Source organism: Callospermophilus lateralis, chromosome 6 (assembly GCF_048772815.1).
Source record: "Callospermophilus lateralis isolate mCalLat2 chromosome 6, mCalLat2.hap1, whole genome shotgun sequence".
NCBI classification, from domain to species: domain Eukaryota; kingdom Metazoa; phylum Chordata; class Mammalia; order Rodentia; family Sciuridae; genus Callospermophilus; species Callospermophilus lateralis.
The window spans coordinates 81,582,525-81,604,582 of NC_135310.1; the positions used below are offsets into that span (position 1 = coordinate 81,582,525).

Below are 22,058 nucleotides of genomic sequence, written 5' to 3' on the forward strand. Positions count from 1 at the left end.
ATCCTTCTAAATGTATTTTGTTCAGCTCTTTTTATCTAAAAGGGGGGTGTTGAATTTTATCAAATGCTTCTTCAGCTATTGAAAATGATCATATTATTTTATCCTTCTATTTATGTGATGTATTGTGTTTATTGATTTATGTTTTGAACCATTCTTACATTCCTGGAATGAAAACCACCTTGATAATGGCATATGATCTTGATTTATATTATTAAATTAATTTTGCTAGTATTTTGTTGAGTCTTGCCCACATCCCACATGGGTGGTGGAAATGGGGTTCCCCTCAGTGGAATAGGCTGGCTGAGAAATAAAAGCTAGGAAGAATAGAATGACAAAAAAACCATAGAACACAGATAGTAGTTTCAAAAGTTGGGGCAGGATGGGCAAGCTGGTCAGATAGATCAAAATTACAGACTCTGGAATGGAGCCCACACCTGCTTTATTTATATCAGGAAACATCAAAGGCCTTCCATAGAATGTTCTTCACCAAAAAAAAAGCTTAAAGTTGGGCTATTCAGTTCCCAATTGGTTATGCCCATCTCCTGAGCTACTATGAGGCGTCTTTTTTAGCAGACTGGAGATAAAGGTCACATGCATTGGGCAATTTATTGCCTTGGGAGAGCAATAAATAATTCTCAATGCCAAACCTAAATCTCCTGGCTACCAAACGAGAGAAGACCCTCATGTAATTCACAGATGGCTTAGATGGCTTCCTGTAGTTGAAAATTTGTTCTGTGTTCATTAGTTCTGTGGATGAAATGGTTGTTTTTCCTCTTGGCTGCTACTGTAGGCATGCCCACTAGGAATGGGACTACAGACAAACCCCCATCCCCCATGCAGTTGTGCATATCTAGAAACAGGGCAACAACAAGGACTTTTCTTCCCTCCCCTCACTTTCTTAATAGTGCCCATCAGGGATCAAGGGTAAGTGGATCACCCCTGACAAGAGATACTGGCAGGAGAAAATGAGAGGTGAATATAGCCAGTGCTGGGCAAAGTTTCTCTCTGACCCTTCTTAGGCTGTGTGCCCCATTCTTTGTAGTGCTTGACAGATATCGTGGGGGAATGGTTCATAATAGGAGCTGGGTAACATAAGTGGCAGTGCCTCTGGTCTAAGGACAGGCTTCCCATCTCCCTGATTCTAAAGATGGCACTCAGTTCACTTCCATGCCTCAACATCCATTCCCCACCATATATCACTCTAAATTTTGTGTCACTTACTGAGCCAAGTCTGGCTTAGGAAGCAGCCACCAGCAGAGCCAATGCCATGAGTTGTTTGTGGGTCCCAAGGATAGGAATATGCAGGGATTCTGAGCCCTAAAACAGTCTAAATTCAAATAATAGATCCCTTCTCAAGATGTCTCCTGAAGTTTCCCTCTTAAATGCAGTGAATTTCTTTTCCAAAACCTTACTACTGTGCATATTTCATGTGCCTTTGCTATTTGGGCTGAGCTGACAGTTTGCTGGGATTTTTACTTTTCCTCCTGCAGAGGGGAAACTTCCCCTCCCCTGGTTGTGAATCGGGCAGCAAGTGATGGGCTGTTTCTTTCTTTTGCTGTGCCACTGCCTTTTCTCATACGTAGTATTCTCCAAATGTCCCTTTGTTTGCTGTCCCTTTACCAATCCCTATCACCTATACTTAGCTCATTGTTTTGTCCCTATAAATTAATTTGCATTTAGTGGAGGCATACAGTATGCATTGTTTAATGCTTGGCTTCTTTCATTCATCAAAATTATTTTGAGATTCTAATATATTGTGGCATGTATTAATTGTTCATCCTTTTTTATTGCTGAATAATAAAAATATACCACTTTTTAAGTACTCATTAACCTGTTGGTAGACATTTGTGTTGTTTCTAGTTTGGGACTATTATAAATAAAGGTAGTATGAACATTCGTGCAAAAGTTTTGGAGATTGACTTTTATTTCTCTGGGTAAGACCTAAGTGTGAAATGACTATTACATAGTAAGTGTATGTTATGTTTACTGCCCCAATTTTTCAAAATGATTATGCCATTTTATATTTCAACCCAAAGTGTATGAGTTCTGATTACTGTTCATCGTTGCCAACATTTTGTGTGCTTAGTTTTTCTAGTTTCAGACATTTTAATAGTAAATGTTGTTTCATGTGGCTTTAATTTGCATACATTATGACTAATGATATTGAGGCATCATTCTTTGTGCTTGTCTCTATATATTCTGTGGTGAATTATCTATTCAAATATTTCCTCCATTTTAAATTGAGCTGTTTAGTTTCTAATTACTGAATTTTGTAACACATACATATATACATACACATTTTTCTTTGATATGTACTGTAGCGTATGATTTGTACATATTTTTATCAGACTATGGCTTATCTTTTCATTCTCTTAACAGTTTCTTTCAAAGAGGAGGATTCTTAATTTCAATAAAGTCCAAGAAAATTTCTTTCTTAATATTTACCCTGGGAAAATAATAAAAGATATGTTTGAAGTTATATATGCAAGGATATTCACTATAGAAAAAATTGGAACACATTAGTGCTGAATAGCAGAACTTACAAGTTATGATAGTCTAGAAGATAGAAAAGTATTCCATTTAAAAATTATATTAAATTCTGTTGGCTTAGGCATTTATATTAGGAAAATATGTAAAAGTCATAAATCATGTACACTAAAAGGTTGACAATCATGATCACAGGATAATGGGATTATAACTGTTTTATTTTCTGATTTTATTTGTAGTTTTATAATATCTTAAAGTATACTATAATTGTACCCAGGGGTGCTTAACCACTGAATACGTCCCCAGCCCTTTTTGATATTTTATTTAGAGATAGGGTCTCACTGAGTTGCTTAGGGCCTTGCTAAGTTGCTGAGGCTGGCTTTGAAATTTGAATTTACTATCTTCCTGCCTCTGCCTCCTGAGCCACTTGGATTACAGGCATGTTCTTTGTGATTTTATAATACTTTTTTGCATATACAAAGCATGTTTTTTTTTTTCATTCAGAGTTAGGAATGGTATCTTGACATTTTTTTTTTTAATGTGATGCTGAGGATTGAACCCAGTGTCTCACATGTGCTAGGCAACCACTCTCTCAATGAGCTACAACTCAGCCCGACATATTATTATTATTTTTTTTTTAAAGAGAGAGTGAGAGATGGGGAGAGAGAGAGAGAATTTTAATATTTATTTTTTAGTTATCGGCGGACACAACATCCTTGTTTGTATGTGGTGCTGAGGATCGAACCCAGGCCGCACGCATGCCAGGCGAGCGCGCTACCGCTTGAGCCACATCCCCAGCCCCCCGACATATTATTTTAAAAGAAAATATTTTAGCCTAAATACTTTCATAAACTTCATGGGAGATATTTAAAGATAATGGCAATAGCTGTAGTTTTTATCTAGAGATGTGTTCTGTCCTCTGCACCTGGCCTAAGCAGTGATTTCTGAAAGCCTATGCTTCTTATCCCATTCTTTGGCTATCTTTTTGCTCTATGTGTGCATGCTTCAAATGCTTAAGAATATATTTACAAATCACTGTGAAAAATGCTAAAAGAAATAATTAAGTAGGTATCTTATTAAATGGTTGGTAAATCTATTTCCCAGTTTATTTTACGTTCATGAAGACCAAGTCCAGCCAGCCTAATTTTATGTCTAAAATTAGAATCACTAAAAACATCATTTTGACACCTCTAAGTGCTGTGTTTTACTATTGGGTTCTTTTAATTAATACTGTTTTTGAAATATGTTTGTACACCTAGGAATTATCGAAAAACCTTGAACTAAGTACTAACAGTTTTCAACGACAATTGCTTGCTGAAAGGAAAAGGGCATATGAGGCTCAGGATGAAAACAAAGTTCTTCAAAAGGAGTTACAACGACTGTATCACAAATTAAAAGTAAGCACTTTACATTAAATGACATTATTTTCTCTGTAATATAAACTTGATGAAAACCCAATATTTTAAAACATTCTTATTATTCATGTTTTTAGGTTGGTATGGTATAATTTATAAAATTCTGTTATTATCTTTGGTGCTTAGATAGAAAATGTTTTGATATAATTATACAAAGTAAAGCAGTAAGAATAATGTAAAATAATTGTTAAATCCTGGAAGAAAACTGTAGAACTAGCATTTTTGTTGCCTGGTTAAATAATCTGTGTTCTACTTTTACATTGTTGGTAGAATTATAAATTAGTATAACCCACTATGGAAATCAGTATGACGGTTCCTCAAAAGTCTAGGCATGGAACCACCACATTACCAAATACACCTTTCCTCAGTATTTATTCTTAAGAATTAATTTATGACTTTTACATATTTTCCTATGATACACCCATACCCTTGTTTAAAACAGCACAATTCATAATAGCCAAAGTATGGAACCAGTCTAGGTGTCCATCAATGAATGAATGTATAAAGATATGGTATATATGCACAATGGAGTTTTAGTCAGTCATAAAGAAAAATAAAATTATGTTATTTGCAGGAAAATGCTTGGAACTAGAAACCATTCTGTTAAGTGAAATAAGTCAAATTCAGAAGATCAAGGTCGCATGATTTTCATTTTCATTTTAGAAGAATCATTCAAATTATTTAATGTTGTTAAAGCACATATTCTTAATTTTATCTAATGATCAATGATGGATTGAAATTTTGTGCAGAATTGTGCAAAATAATTTATTATCTTACATAATTTTCTTTTTGTTAATCAAATTTTCAGAGTCATAGTCCCAAAATGGTCAAGAACATTGAACTTCATAGGAAAAAGCATTACTCTTCCCTAATCTAAATGTGCTAGAGACATTTTTTTCTACTTGGTAGTTAAAAATGGAAGCTGAACTCTAGGTTTATTTCAGTTTGTTAAGGAAAATGTTGATTGGAAAAGTGACACACACCCTCACTTCATTGTATATGGATTTGTTTTCAGGAAAAGGAGAGAGAACTGGACATAAAAAACATATATTCTAATCGCCTGCCAAAGTCCTTTCTAAAGAAAGAAAAAGAAATTACACCAAGGAAGAATGGTATAGTAGACATTATTGTTGAAAACTGATATTGTAGCTATTATTTATTTTTTAAAATATTTTTTCGTAGTAGATGAACACAATATATTTATTTATTTATTTTTATGTGGTGCTGAGGATTGAACCCAGTGTCCCACACATGCTAGACAAGTGCCTTACCACTGAGCCACAATCCCAGCCCCTGTAGCTATTATTTATTAATAAAATTAATTAATTTTGAAGTACAAGGAAAGAACAATAAACAACCCCATTGAAATACATTTAAGTTCAATTCAATTTTTTAGTTTGTTTCGTGATAGTTAATTTTCAGAAATCCTTGTCAGTTTTTTTCTCCTGAAGAGAGGTCATTAAAATTAAGTAACATGCTTTTTTGAAAAATTCTTATAGTAATTTTTGAATCATGTGAAAATATATAAACATACCCAAAGTAGAGAGAATTTTATTTTATCTGCTTTTTGCTGCTTTTGCTAGATTAAAGTAAATACCAGACATTTCATTTATAAATATTTAGCATTGTTATGCATAGTTCTTTTTTTTAAATGAAAGTATAATTCTTCTATGAATTGCGAGAGTTTTAAAACATAAAATTTGTAAACGTTGCCAGGTGTGGTTCCAGTGGCTCAGGAGGCCGAGACAGGAGGATCATGAGTTTAAAGCCAGCCTCAGCAAAAGCAAGGCACTAAGCAACTCAGTGAGACCCTGTCTCTAAATAAAATACAAAATAGGACTGGGGATGTGGCTCAGTGGTTGAGTACCCCTGAGTTCAATCTCCAGGACCAAAAAAAATTTGTAAAAAGTAATAGAATTTACAGTGAGAATTGCCCCCCTAATCCCATAATTGCCTATAAATCTTAGAAACAAAAATAGTAATAATGTGCATTTGTTGGGCTGAGCAAAACATGCAGTATCTCATTTAGATTAACCTATATACCAGTTGAATTCTATGTATTTTACCACTGTTCAGTGGGATTAGAAAAATTCTTGTACTGTTTTCATGGTAGCTGCATGCCAGAGTGATTTTACAGACTTGTGTACAAAAGAAGTACAAACCATTGAAGATTGTGAGCTGGAAGAATTACCTGTAACACAACAAACAATGATGATTTGTGAAAATAAATGGGAGGAACCAGAATGTCTTACTTTGGTGAGTTCAGCCATATTTGATTATTCGACTCTGGGTTAATAATATTTGATTATTAAACTCTGGGTTTAAAGTTATCCCTAAAAACATAGTATCAAACATTTAAAAATTCAGTGGTGGAGCCTAGTACTATATCTGTATGAATATTCAACTAGCCTTTTAAAGAGAAAGAGGTAGTAACATCTGTGCATTTTATTAAATTTCTTTGGATTGAAATTTAGTTAGTTTACATTGCATTTTTCAGTTGCTTCACAGAGAGATTAATCGTACCTTCTAGGTTGGAGATAATAGGAATACATTTTTCTCTATCTGCTTATATATTCTTAGAAAATCCTCAGTGCTTTTATTTATTTTAATAGCAAACTAAAGGTTTCAAGTGATTTTTTTTTTTTTTTTTTTTTTTTAGAACTTGACTAAATGTAATATTTTGGGGCCTGAGAACTTTATGGGTTAACTGAATGCTGAACAAGGATGGAATTTGACATATCATTCAAATTAAGAGTGGAATTTAGAGTATCATTTAAAAGGACTTTCATATTAAATCACTTGCAGATCCCTTTCTTTAAGAGGGTTTTGTCTTTAATATTTACAATTCAAAAAAACAATATTTCAGGGATCCAGAACATTTCATATAATGTTATATTTTTTGTACCTTATAAAGTTTCCCAGTGTATGACATCTCTTAAGGTATAAATCAGAAATGGACTGATTTAGTTCCTTGGTGTATTCTAGCTTTTTAATTTCATTTTTGTTTTAGAAAAATTCAGATACATAAGTTGTACTTGCTTTTTTTCCTGTATTTACCCTTTGAGACCAGATCATGTTATGTCTTTAAAATGGTAGAGAATAATGGAGTAATTCTTAAAGTATTTTAAGAAGTATTAAAAAGATTCATCAGGAGCAGCCTGGTATTGTGAAAAGAATATAGCTTTAGAATTTGATCTGCTTTAAAAATTATGGCTCTTAACATTTTAGTTGTTTTACTCCTTAGAGTCTCAATCTCAATTTTTTCATCTTTAAAATGCGAATGATTTTCAGGATTTTAAAGATGACTAATTATGAAGTTTCTAAAGCTCTTAGCCTGAGCCTCTTAAGACTGAGGTCACTCACTGTTAAAAGACCTCAGCAAGTGATAGCTTAGTTAGAGTGCAGGTTAACTTGCTTTGAGAAATATGGTGGTCAAAGTAGGATAACAAATACCCTTCTCTTTTAATAGACTAAAGTCAAATGGGTAGTCCAGGATTGGTGGTATATACAACTTTGTTTGTGGTAGTCACGCTATCTTACTGGTCTTGCATTTTAGAGTATAGTCCTTCTGTATTTTTGGAACTGGCTTACCATTCTATAAAAAAGGGAATAAACAAGTTAGAGGGCAAGCTGTTTTATAAATATGATCAGAAGTTGCATGTACACTTCTGCTCACCCACTTTGGTCTTGTCTAGGTACAAGGGAGACTAGCAAATGTAGTACCCAACAGAGCAGCCCCTGTGCCCTGTGGAAACTCAGGGAATTCTGTTCTTAAAGAAAGTGAATCGTACTAATAAAGAGCTTATTTTTATTAAGAAAAATTACATACGTCTCAGTTGACTACCATAATTGTTTAATAGCCATTTCTGGTTAACCAGAAATGGCTATTAAACAAAATCTGGTTAACATTTTGTAGTAAGAATGTATGAAGATGCTTCTGCAACTTTTTTTTTTTTTTTCAGAATTTTGTGCAGGATGTTGGATTTGCTTCCATTATATTGGTTTTGATATCACTTAACTTATAAATGCTTCTTTAAAAATTTAAAGTAAGAAATAATCCTATGTGTTTCTGAAGCATCTTTCAAAGCATGATAACTTGTGATTTTCTGATTCATTATTAGAAATTAAAGCAAAATTTCATCTTTAATGAAAGAGAAATCTGTAATATTTAAATAGTATTTCCCCTTTTCTATAAGTAAATTTACATTTTTAAAATGTATACTAGGACTTGGAATTCCAAGAGCAAGATAAGCATGAAGAAGCAGGGATTCTAAACCCAATTGTGAACAAAGAAGAAAAATGCATTAAAGATCAAGGACTGCAAATTGCAAAACAGGAGATAGAGAAACTAAAGAATGGTAAGAAAAAGACTTTGTTTAAGCAAGTAATGAATCAGCATCCCTTGGGAAAGAAATGGTTAGGGTCCCTTAGTATTGTCCAGCTGAACCATGAATTGGTTATACAGAATAAGAAAAGGTTGATGCAGTGGTATATCAGGAGTCACAACCATTTGAATGAAGTTATTAAGGAAATAAATATATTGACTATTACTCACTATTTGGGGTTACAGAATAAAAACAGGTTACCTTCAGAAAATTCAGATGAAACAATTCAAATGAAGGGGGAAAATTCTTTGTGTATTAATTAAAACTTGATGAAGAAATAGCTGAAAAATAGCTTTCTTTATTGGTTCAGCCTTGGAACTCTATACCATGGACTAGCTTAAGTGTAAAAAAATCAATGAAATACGAGGACCTGAATGTATCCTTGCAATTTTTATTTGATTTTAATTTGCAAAGTAAATCTTGAATATGTTCAATCATTATGTAGAAGTTTAGTGAAATAACTCCTATAAGTTTAGATACTGAAATGAAGTTCAAGAATACTTTCATTTTCATCCTTATTAAATGTCATAAAAGTATGGGCAAGAGGGATTTTTTATTTATTTGTTTGTTACATTAGGGATTGAACCTAGGACCTGCCTGCACAGGCTAGGCAAGTGCTCTATCACTGTGCTACCAGCCTCAGCTCAACTCTATAATCTTTTGAATGTATTCTATTTCCATTAGTTGTATAGTATCTGCTTATAAAGAAATCCTTTTTCTTTCTTTTTCTTTCATGGAAATTCATGGAACATAAAATCATGACCCAGTGATTGTAAACACTGTGTAACTATTGAAATAGAAGCCATATTTACATCACTGTTGGCTAATGGACAGAACAAGATGCTTTCACATGTTTAACTACAGAACAGAAAATTAGGTATTATGGTCAGTTCCATCTAGGTAACAGGAAAAGGAATAAAATAGCAGAAGACTGTCACTTGTTTTTGTCCTTTTGACTTTTTTTTTTTTTTAGTCTATATGGATTGATCTCTGACATTAATGAGAATGTATGCCATTTACTGAAGTTATCACATTTGTGGTATTCTTGTATACTTTAGTATTTTTAATGTTTAATTTGGGAAATAACTTCAAAATTATAGAAAGTGGCATGAGTAGCCAAAAAACTATTTAAGAGTGAACTGTATTTCTAGTGCCTGTACGCATCCGCTGTCGAACACTATGTAAGTGGTATTGTGCCCTTCTCAAGATATGACATCCAAGGGTTTAACTTTAAAACTCTTTGCTTGATTGCATCCATCCTGTCACCCACCTTAAAATGTATAGCATCATATTAGTTATTTAAATAAATGAGAACCTTCCCTATCCATACTTTGAAGAACAAGTTTTTCTATAAATGTGATTCTTAAATGAAGTACACATTAAATATATTACTCCTGAAAAACAAATATAAAAGTGAAATAATATGATGTCCATTTGAACCCTATTTTAATACTAAAATTAGATAAAAATGGTTGTATTATAAAATATGGTAGGTTTTTTCCCTTTTTAAAAAAATACTGATTGCTATAAAATGTAGTTTGTAATTTTTTTATTTCATACAGAGTGGGAAAGAGAAGAACTTAATGAAAAGCAGAAAGAGGGAGAAGAGGAGCCTGAGTTGGAGACTAGAAGCTACCAAATGGAAATGTATGAACTTCAAAGTATTGATAAATTGGAAGAGGAAGAAGAAGAAAGACTGAAGAGAGAAATGCTACTTGCTAAACTGAATGAAATCAACAGAGAACTTCAAGATTCTCAGAATCTAAAATGTCCTCTTTTGCCATTAATACCTGATTTGGGATCAAAACTGCATTCCTCAGAGAAAATCTCCAAAACATACATGTTCTCTGAATCCTCAGAGAGATTATTTAATGGGCATCAATTGCAAGACATAAGTTTTTTTACTCCAAAAGGAGAGGGTCGGAATTCAGGAAATATTAGAAGTTCAATCTCTCCAAATGAGATTGCATTTGGTAGCTATGTGCCTTCATTTGCAAAAACACCAGGGAAGTCAAATCCATTTAGCCAAAAAAGTGGCCTTTTGGATTTTAAAAAAAACAGTATGGAAGACCTTAGTAAAGACAGCGCAGATTTCATTGCAAGAAAAGAAAAAAAAGCCAATCTGATGGAACAGCTATTTGGTACTAGTGGCAGCAGTCCCATTTCCTCTAAAAGCAGTGACCCAAATTCTCTGGCTGCCAGCAAAGGAGACTTTGAGTCTCTAAATTTTCTCCCTGGAGATAAAAGCAGCAGGGGTAGAGAACATGATGAAGATGAAGACTATTTCCTTGGTGAAGGAAAAAGTTTTAATCCAAATAGACACCGATTAAAACATGCAAACAATAAACCAGCAGTAAAAGCAGTTGATTCTGTAGAAGATGAAATTGAAGAAGTAGCACTGAGATGACTGACTAGGGTATACATTTTTTCAAATTGTAAATATTAAAAATATTTTAATACAGTATTTATGATAAACATTTAGACTTTTTAATGTTAAAAGGTCCTTATTAAGGAATGATTTCAAGTAGTTAAATACAGTAAAAAAAAAAAAAAAAGGATTTTTTTAAAAAGTACATTATATCTACACAACGTAGTAGTTTGCCAGGAGTGAAGAAAGCTTTTTTGAATGAAACCAAAAATATTCTCTTATTTTATTTTTACTTAGAAATGTTTTACCTCTTAAACTAGCTGTATGGGAAGTTTACTTCATTGGAAATTTTCTACTTTTATCCCTATTTATTTTGGTTAGATTCTCACAAATAAATGTAATCTTCTCACTGATTACTGAATGAAAATTAAGGGTGAAAGACTCTGTGGTGAGAAAGGTAGAGTCCAGGTGGTAGAAATCTGATGCCATGTAGAAGCCTGCCTTCTATGGATAGGGGTGAAGGTCCCTATCTTAAGTGGCAAGGCTGAGTTGTTCTTGAGTGGTAGCTGTGACAACATTGGGACTTCCCATTCCTCTGAAAGTACTCACAGTTAAACACTACTCATTTCTCAATTACAATATCCTGAAATCACTTAATTACAATTCTGTTAGCATCTTAGGTGAATTTCAGAATACAGTTTCTATGTGGACCGTTCTCCTCTGGCATTTCTCCCCAGAGACCTGGGTACAGTGTAATTCTACTTGTTCTCATACATTCTTTGTATCTCAGTAACTGGGTGTAAGATTTCATATCAAATACAAGAAATAGAAAAAAACTTCATTTCAACTCAATCTTGAGTTGAAAGATTTTCAACTCAATTATGTTTACAGAGAGTAGTGTCATTTGAAAATTTTAATACTTTTTAAGATTTGAACTTCCCTCACACTGAGGAGACAATAATAGTATAATACTAATTGGACTTACAGGACTAGTTTTAAAGCAGCCTTGGATAAAAGGTGGGGGTTTTTTTGGTGGGGGGTGGAGAGCTTCTGCCCTGCAGAGTAGGTTGGATAGTTTTCTGTAGAAATGCATTGGTTTTCTTTTGGTTATTTGTAATTCATTTCAGCTGCAAAGGAATATGCTGGGTATGATTGGGTTTTAATAATATATCACCAGTCAAGGAGAAAACACTGTTAAAATGAAGATTGGAGGAAAGAGTGTGTCCAGAAGAATAAAAACTTAAGTTTGACAGTTATTCCAAAGTGAGCTATTTTTTTCAAGAGTTATCTGTATAATTTGCTCATAGTATGGTTTCTGATGCTAAGCATGTATACTGATAAGGGGGAAAGTATTACTAGTGTATCTGGAGATGTTACAAATGCTTAGTAGAGAATAACATTTTATGACTAATGTTTTATGTGGTTAGGCCTCTAATTAAAAGATGTACCACCTATCATCTTATAAATTGTGTTCCTGTCATTTATTGGGAACAGAAACTCCCCAGAGTGCTAAACTGTTTTAAAAAGCTTTCTTAGATTTTCTACATCTGCATTTACTACATTGCAAATCATTCTAATGTGTAATAAGCATAATAATATTTATAATACAGTTCTTGATAAAATATTATGTAATAATTTTGTTTATAACTGCTAATTTTCTGCCAAAACTATTCTAATTTTTATGTTGTTTTATTTTAAAAGACTTTTTATAAAGGCTTTTGGGAAAGTTTTTTTATTCAGGTTATTCTAATTAGTCTCTTGCTTTTTTTTCTACATGATATCTTTAACCAGATGCAATAAGACAATTATTAAAATTAAACCTAAAATTGAGTTGTAGACTTAAAAACATTATGGTGTTAAATATTAAAATTGGAGATTAAAATGTACAGAATAGGGTTTTTTTAATGGACAAGTTTTAGAGTAAATCATTTTTCTAAATGTCAAGTTAAATTTATTTGTACTCAACTCTTGTTAATAAAAGTTAAAAACATACTATGACTCTTTATTTGATACCTTAGGTTACTTAGAAATATATAGTGGAAAAACTGCAGGGTTAATTATTATTTCATTATTCATGTTTCTTTTCCCTGTCCAGTATTTTTAGTTGAAGTAGATGAATTTGCCCTAAATCAGGTTAGAAGGTATGCTAGTCTTATCAGATAATTACTGTTTTAATTAATCCTTTCACTCTTATAGCTATCACAATGTATCATAATGGCAATATTGCTCATAATAATAAAAAAGGGGGGTTGAGGGTGTGGAGAATTCAATTGGTCATAAAACAAACACAAACTTGTTTCATGGCAACTCAGTTTTTCTGATCATCCTCTTCACTTATTTTCAGCTATATAGCCCTAGGCTTCTGATATCACTGGCTGGCTATTAGGTGGCTAGATCATGTAAATCTGCCTGAGAAAGAGAGGAAGGGAAATATGTTTCATAATGACCATAAGAACATTTTAGGATTAAAGGAGGTACCACAAATTGTCAACAAAGAATGCCTTTAAAAATATTTTCTGTGCTACATAATACATGCCCTTCTCATTTTACAGTCCCCTTTTATATAATTTGAAAGTGTCCTATTATTAGAGATAATTTTTTTGTTGTTGTTGAAGATTTGGGCACTTCCTGGGTGCTCCACAGTGTGTTAGGTGGCAGGCAAGTGTGGGGAATTAGCCTTATGGGTGTGGCCCTCACACACTGAACATTGTCCTCCCACTGCTCCCTGTGCATCCAGAGACTACAGTTTCCTCAGCTCCTATTGATCTTTTACAATAGTTCTTTTTTTTTTTTTTTTTTGGTACCTGGGATTGAACTTGGGGCCACTTGACCACTGAGCCATATCCCAATACTATTTTGTATTTTTTATTTAGAGACAGGGTCTCACTGAGTTACTTAGCACCTTGCTTTTGCTGAGGCTGACTTTGAACTCTTGATCCTCCTGCTTCAGCCACCCAAGCTACTGAGATTACAGGCATGCGCCACCACAACAGCATACGCTGATAGTTCTGATGGTGGTTATGAGTAAATGAAATACTTAGGTTAATGTTTGGCTGGGTGCCTGGCACATTATAAGTACTCAGTAAACATTATATATTATGACTAATTATGCATTTATTTTAGGGAATAACTGAAAGTAAAGCGAAGATAGGAATATATAACACATTGACACTATGCTTTTCACAATATATAAACAGCTTCTAAACCTCCATATTATCCTCCATATGATCTATATATTGTACCTCTCAGATCTGCACTTATTATTTATTCAATATTAAATGTGAAGTGAAATTGATGAGCTCTTCCACAGAAGAGGAGAAATACTAAACTTTGAAAAGATTTTCTGAAGATGAGCTTGGCGACATAGGTGAGGTGAGAGCCTCACAGCAAAGAAAACAAAATCCAGAAAACAGGACTCTATGATTGGATAATGTGATCATTCATACCCCAGTTCTCCTGTGGTGTGTCTCTCCTTGGATAAACTACAATACTGAGACAGAGGACCTACTTCATGGTAGCTACACACATTGATGAGCTTAAAGCCAGAATTACTCAACTATTTTGTTGTTGTTTTGGAAAAACCAAAGAAGGGCATTTATGTTTGTTAAATGCTCAAAATGGCAGTTGGTATTCTGTGTTTTAGCTCATTTATTCCTCACAAAGATTTGCCAAATAACTACTACTTTATTTTACTCCCATTTTTACATTTAGGACAATGTGTAAGTTGCAGATTATACATTATATTATATGGGTAGTAAATTGCATTCAACACTCTCAATATAATAAATCCAAAGAAGACATTTTAGAAAGAGTTTTACATTAGTATTCTTTGGAGAAACTCAAATTAGCTTAAGAAAAATAAGGAAATTACTTTTTGACTTGACTTTGGAAAGTGGTTGGATTGGAAGATTGAATTAATAGTGCTTATTCTTTTTTTAATATTTTTTTTAGTTGTAGTTGGACAACTGAGAATCAAACCCAGGGCCTTGCATGTGCTAGGTGCGTGCGCTATCACTAAGCCACAACCCCAGCTCCAATAGTGCTTATTCTTAAATCCACCTCTTAGCCTGACTGGGGCTCATTTTCAGGTAAACTTTCATTTGGTAATAATGTTACAATTAGCAGTCTCAAATCCACATCATCCCTTCAGCTGGTACTACCCCCAAAAGTCTTCACTATGGCTGCAGATGTTGAATTGGTTTATGCTGTGTCTTCCTCTAAGGCTGGTGGCCTTGTGCAGGGCAAGGATGGATTCCCTGTTTCACCTCTCTTCATGGAATGAACAGGATTTTTGTGGAGTGGGGAAATATGGTTCTGCTGATAAAGCAATTTGGGGCATTTTAAAAAATCATTTACAGTATTTTCCAATTTAAAATTTTAAAATGGATAGTTCTTATGAAAAAAACTTTAAAAGGTTCTTAATAGAATAAGCATTACTTGTTCAACACTCCTTATTCCTAGGAACTAGGCATTTCTGTAATAGGATTCTAACCATTAGGTTGTACTGTGAAGTTCATTGGTTATTCAAGTGCGAGCTCTCTCAGTGTATCAGGGATTTGCAAGATATTTATAGTTCAGAGAAAAGACTTAAGAGACCCAGGTACATACTTTCCTATGCTAAATACTACATATATGAAATATTTATCTACATAGGAGAACATATTCAATCTTGATCTAAAATAAAATAGAGATTAGAAATAGATAGCCAAAGTAGGACAGGAAAAAAAAAATTGATTTGGGCGTCAGGAGATGGGTTGAACTTTGCCATTTACTAATTACAACTTTGGTCAATTTAAATTTTCTTGAGGTTCCTCAAATGTAAAATGTGCTGATAACATCTTACCAGTTTATTGTGGGAATCATTTCAGATGATATATTTTTAAAAAATTGTTGTTGTAGTTGGACATAATACCTTTATATTTTTTATTTACTTTTATGTGGTGCTGAGGATCAAACTCAGTGCCTCGCACGAGCTAGGCAAGCACTCTACTGCTGAGCCACAACCCCAGCCCAGATGGTATATATTTATACAAATATTTTTTTTAGTTGTAGTCAGACACAATACCTTTATTTTCTTCATTTTTTTTTTCTATGTAGTACTGAGGATTCAACCCAGTGCCTTACACATGCTAGGTGAGCGCTCTACCAGTGAGCCATAACCCCAGCCCCAGAAGGTATATTTTCGACAGAAGAAAATACATAATTAAGCATGTCAGTAGAGGGGAAAGCATTATCTATCCAGCATTTTTTAAAATATTCTGTGTCAATACACTAAACATTTTAACAGAAGCATATTATATGGAATTGTAAAAACTAAACACATTTTCTTACTCCATAATTTTGTTATCTTTGATTGTCATGCAGATTTTATAGTCTTCCATAGAAGGCACTTTGCTGTTTTTGTAAGCAAGCTTCCTGTAGGAGAAACGGTTTTACATACACAGTTTTGTTTCACTGACTGTTTCCATGGAAGAGTAGTAGATACAAATCAGCCAAGATTGTGGTCTTAAGGCAGGGCATTAGAATTCAGGAAGAAGCCTCCTTGCCTGTAGCTAGAGGGGTGCTCCAAACGCCATGGCCAAAGACAATCATCCTTCTTCTCACTTTAACTGACCTAAATATTAAATTTCAGATTTCCTGTCCTGGTTAATATTGATCCTGCTTAGATAGACTTTTCACACAATCTATAACAAGGCATCAGAGAAGTCAGATTTTTCCAGGATATAAAGAATGCAAGAGTTACCTACTGCAGGCAGGCAGTGATGAATAGTTAGAACTTCAATAAACCTTTGTTTCCAGGTGTACCTGATGTCTTTTTTTTTCCTTCTAGAAGAAGGTCTCTCCAATTTAGATTCAATATTAATATCTGTGCAGATATTAATATCTGTAATATTTACTCTCTTAAGCACTTAACAGAGGAGCTCCTTCAAATAATGAAACAAACCTGCATGTTCTTTATCTAAAATAATTTTCAATAGAGAAGTAGAATTAATAGAACCAAAGAACACCGACCAGGAGAATCTGTGTATTGTTTCACCTGAGTCTCAAATACAGAACAGTGGAGTCCACAACTCTGAATCTGGTTTTATTATAAATATCACACACTCCCCACCATTGGCAGGAAAAAGTAATACTACCAGTTTCCTCTTGATGAACAAATTCACATCATTGAAATAGAGAAAACTGCTTTCTACTTTAGGTAATAGTCCTCAAAGCCTCTTCTCCAGAGCGCCCTTGGGAACTTGATAAGAATGCCAGTTCTCAAGCTCCAGTCCGGACTTAACTAAATCAGAAACTCTGGGGGTATAAGGCTGCAGTCTGTATTTGAACAAGCCCCTTGGGGTCCTGATACAGCTCAAGTTTGAGAATCACTTTCTAAGGTAAGTGCAGTGAGGGGTATTCTTTTATATATAGAAGGAGCTTCCTATAGGATTTTGCATATTCAAATCTAGCACTTCGGGCTATGATCACAGTGTGAAGGTATAGCATCTGGACTCCCTGCTGCTCTCACAGACCACAATCTGTAGAAAGAACCACTGTCTTCTCAATGGCCACAACAATCTGTAGTATGTAGCTGTTAGTTCTCTGTGATTCATATGTTAAAAAATTTGAACTAATCAGGAAAGAAAATTCTATTAAAACAACCAACACCAGAAAAATTGGGTAATTCATATAGCGTTCCTCCATTGTAGCCTACAGTCCCCAAACTTTCAGAAGACCCTTTAAAAATGTCCTTATAGCACACATTCAAAAAGCTAACCAATGAAGTTTAAGTTCAACACTGCATCAACATGGTTTTTTGGCAACAGATTTCTTAAAATTCCTGTTTTTCCAAAGCTTGAGAACATTGTGTGTGTGTGTGTGTGTGTGTGTATGAGACCGAGAGAAAGAGAATAGATGGTCTAAGCAAGAAGTTTCTGTGCTTGAAGTTTAAGAAATACTAAAATTACCTGAAAGAAATTAGCTAATATACGGGGAATATTTTAATGTAAAATAATGTGAAGTATTCAAATTTCTCACGTGTCTACTCCTCACCATCTGTGAACACAGATGTATATAAGCAAGAATTTGCTTATACATCAAGAGGAAATATTCATTTTACAAAATCCATCATGTTTTCATGAGATTATATTTTGTTTGCAGTACCAAGTCTCCATACATCTTTAGCTTCCTTGGTTTCTGTGTTTATTACAAAATCAAACAAAAGGCAACAAAAAACACCTCATTTGAACAAACCTATTTCTGTGGAATCTATGCCCAGAATCAGGTCATGTAAAATCATGACATTAATAATGGGGTGGCAGTGGTTATTAGGAAAAGAGTAATATTTCCAAATATGTATTCAAGAGAAGTGTATTTCTTCTGAACTTAGGTCTCATAAGATACATCTCCACTAGAAAATGTGCATTTGCAGGCAAATGGAAATGCAGACTTGCCATTTTTGAATATACCATGAAACTAATTACCCCAGTGTAACTCTGGCCTGGGGACTAGCAATCTCTTAGAGTAATTAATGTATTGGTTCTGACAACTCCAAAGAAATCATAACTTTGTTAATTTCCTCACTACTCTGCTTATTCATAAACATGCTTTAGAGTAAAGAATCCTTGTTTAGGTATGAAATTCTTCTCTTTCTCCTCTTCCCCAGTAATGTTCATTTTTGGCTGTAGCTTAATTTCTGTTTTTTTTTTTTTTTTTTTTTTTTTATTAACTACAAAGTGTGATGGAGTCCAGCAGCATCATTCAATTGGTGCTCATTGTCAGTCAGGTTTTCCTTAGCTGCTGAGAGGTTGCTAGGATACTCTTAAAGGTACAATTCTCTTGATTAACTGCAAAAGCCAGATTGCCCAAGTAACATTTTTATTCATTCGTAGAAATACAGGTCAGGATTGCATTTAAATTTATAGCAAGAGAAGAGCTGTGTATCTCTGAATGCTTTTAGCATTACAGGAATGTGTTTAGGGGTGGTTACAAAGAATGTGTTTTGAATAATAATTTAGCAGATGAGAATTAGTCATCTTTATTTTAGGAAAAGCATTCCTTTGGGCTGCTGGATATATATGTGGATTTGAAGCTGAAAGAATTGTGAATTTTAAATCACCACTGGGAAATGCATCTCCATTGTGTCTGTAGCTCTGTAGAAATTGTGGTTATTATGAATATTATTTATTGGTGTATTTGACTCTAAAATTTCATATAAATTGCAACTGTTGCCCCAGTTGATTTAACAGAATCAAGAAGCTTTCAAATAAAAATGGAACTTTTTATGTATAATAGTTTGATTTCATATGGACCATTGTTTCAGAGGTTACAGACTCAAATAGCTAAAACTGAGAAGTATTTCTTCTAATAGTTATTTTATGGCTAGTCAGTATTAAAATAGCTGTGTCTGAATCTACTCATTGCCCAAGATGCAGTTGTTCATTTGTTCATTCACTTAACATGGGCTTATGCAGCTCCTATTGTATATAATACAATTACTAGAAGTCATAAGAGGATTTTTTAAATGGCCATTGGACATAAGATTTTCATTTGCCAACAGTCACTTCCATACTAATGTGGTAGATGGATCGAACCATTCAGGAATTGTAGATAAGAAATAATGAAATGTCTGTGGGAATATACTACATAAATGAATAGTAGAATTTATTTATGACACAGAATTGACAGCCCTTGGTAATCAATTGGAAATAGGGAGAGGGAGCGAGAAGAGGCACCCAGTAGATAGTGACACTGACTGAAATGGGTACAAGGAGATAGATAATAAGCCGACTTGGGTGGTAGGAAGTAACGAGTATCCACCTTAAAAGTTTTGAGTTGGATCATGGGACATTCCCATAGCGTGCCCAGCAGACACAAGGAAGATCTTCGCCAGAGGTACCGACTGGGAACTCAGTCACACAGATACAGAATTCATAGTCATGGGTTGCACAAGGTTACTAGTGCGTCAAAAAGCATGAATACAAACAAAGAAACAATCATAAAGAAATGATGATGGCAAATAGCTTCCCTATTAAAATCCCTTAAAAATCACTTCTCACTTTTGATTCTGAGTTGCATAAATACCTCCCTCATACAACTAATGGAGTTGCTGAATCTCTCTTCTAACTTCTTACTTTTTCTCTTACTTTGGCTTTCCTTCTCTAGTAATGTTTAAAAACTGAGGCTATCAGCTCTCAGTTTTTAAACATTACTAGGAAGGAAGTAATTATTTTATTCTCAGAAGGCTTTAGTCCTTAATTGTTTGCCTCTGCTAAACTTTCCAAGGGGATCAAAGACATTTTAAATTGTTTTTCTATTGCTAAAGAAACAAGTTCACTGAGGAAATAGGCAATGTAGTAAAATAGAATTAAACTTTTGCTCTACCAGCCCATTTGAAGTGATAGTTCAGGTGGTGGGTATGGCTGTGGTTTTTTATTTTTGGACATTGTGTTTTAATGATGCTACTTTTCCTGTGCCAACACCACAGATATTTTGTGTAGGTAATACATCTGTGGTTTGAAAATCAAAACTACATAAAAATGTATACTGTAAATTCTTGTTTCTTCCCCTAATGCACATATATATAACTAAACTTCTTTCATTGGTTTCTGGAGAATGCATCCATAACTTTCACAAATGCAAGCAATATGAATTTTTAATTTTCCTACTTTGTAAATGAAAGGTAGCTAATTTAACACTTTTTTGCGGGGGGTAGACAGGGGATTGAACTCTGGGGCACTCAATCATTTAGCCACATTCCCAGCCCTATTCTGTATTTTATTTAGCCACAGGGTCTCACTGAGTTGCTTAGCACCTCACTTTTGCTGAGGCTGGCTTTGAACTCGAGATCCTTCTACCTCAGCCTCCTGAACTGCTAGGATTGCAGGCATGTGCCACCGCGCCCAGCTAATTTTACACATTGATATATAATTTGATTTTTCATTAAAACTTTCTCTTCGGGTGGTTAGTTTTGTATGGCAGCTTGGCTCACTTTGGTGCCCAGGTAATCAAACATTACTTTAGAACAGAATGCCATGTGAAGATGGAGAGAAAGATTAGAGTGATGTCTACAAGCCAAGGAATGCCAGGGATTGCCAGCAACCATCAGGAGCTAAGAGGGAAACATAGAACAGAGTCCTCCCAGGGCCTTTAGAGGATATGAAGACCTGCCAACACCTTGATTTAAAACTTCTGATCTCTAGAACCAGGAGCAAAAACATTTTTCTTGTTTTTAAAGCCACTTAGACAATGATAGTTTGTTAAGACAGCCCCCTAGGAAACAAATATAATGATCTCTTCATATAACATAGAAAGTCCTTCACTTTAAAAAAATAGCTTTATGGTATTGCATTTTAACAAATATACCAGAGTTAATTTACCAGACCTATTGATGGACATTTGGATTACTTTCCATCTTAGAATATGCTTCATTGCATGGTTTTGTATATCAATTTTACATATCTGTAGGATAAATTCCCAGAAGTGGCAATGATGGGCATAGGTATATCATTTTTTTATTTTAACTAATACTACATAATTTTATTTTAACAGATACTCCATATTTTAACAGATACTCCATAATTTTAACTATCTTATACATTCCTTAAGCAATTTTACCCTTCATATCAATATTGGCAAGGTGATTTGCATTTTCCTTACTAAATCTGAGATTGGATTTAAGGGCCATACACTTCTGAACTACTTGTTCATATCCTCTCTCCATTTTTCTATTAGGTTATTGACCTTAATTTCTAGGCTTGACTTACAAATTAGATTTGTCCTTTATTCTGTGATATGATTTAGAAACTCCCAACTTATTCCTTATCTTTTTGATTTTATGTATTTTTTACCATGCATACTTTAATTTTATGTAAAGTTTATCATTCATTTTTCATCATTTTAGATTATAAAGGAATTCTCTTATTTTTATCTAACACTTTTTAAAGTTCTATTTCTATAGATCTTATACATACCATGAGATATGGCTTTATTTTTTTTTTCCAAAATGGTTATTCAATTGTCCTGATGCTACTTGCTAAAAGTACATTTTTAGAATTAGGTTTGAAATTTTCACCTTTATTTAAACTAAAATATACACATTTGGATCTATTTCTGGATTTTCCATTCTGTTCCATTGGTTGCCAGTCTATTCATGTGCCAATTATCACCGTAATTTGAAACCCTAAAATATTAAAATATATCTAGTGACACTCACCTCATTTCTCATCTCAAATTTTCATATACCTTTTTTTTTTTTTTGCTTTAAAAGCTTTAGGATTATTTTAACTTTTTAAAAAATATTTTTGGCATTTTTATTAAAGTCACTTTAAATAGTTGCTTTTATAATATTCACTCCAGCTAAGAATATAGTTATATGTTTTTATTCAATTCTTCTGTATGCTTTGGTGATGGTTTTTAAGT

At 33.7% G+C, this 22,058-nt stretch overlaps 1 protein-coding gene across 1 annotated transcript in view; it reads left to right on the forward strand.

Moving 5' to 3' along the window:
• Positions 1-12,311, forward strand: part of Lca5 (lebercilin LCA5) — a 67,576-nt gene extending 55,265 nt beyond the window's left edge. The window contains exons 4-8 of the mRNA XM_076859986.2: positions 3,747-3,884; positions 4,918-5,014; positions 6,016-6,158; positions 8,128-8,260; positions 9,850-12,311. Coding sequence (XP_076716101.1) covers positions 3,747-3,884; positions 4,918-5,014; positions 6,016-6,158; positions 8,128-8,260; positions 9,850-10,694 — 1,356 coding nt within the window. The 3' untranslated portion in view covers positions 10,695-12,311. The remainder of the gene's footprint in view (positions 1-3,746; positions 3,885-4,917; positions 5,015-6,015; positions 6,159-8,127; positions 8,261-9,849) is intronic.
• Positions 12,312-22,058: the final 9,747 nt, after the last annotated feature.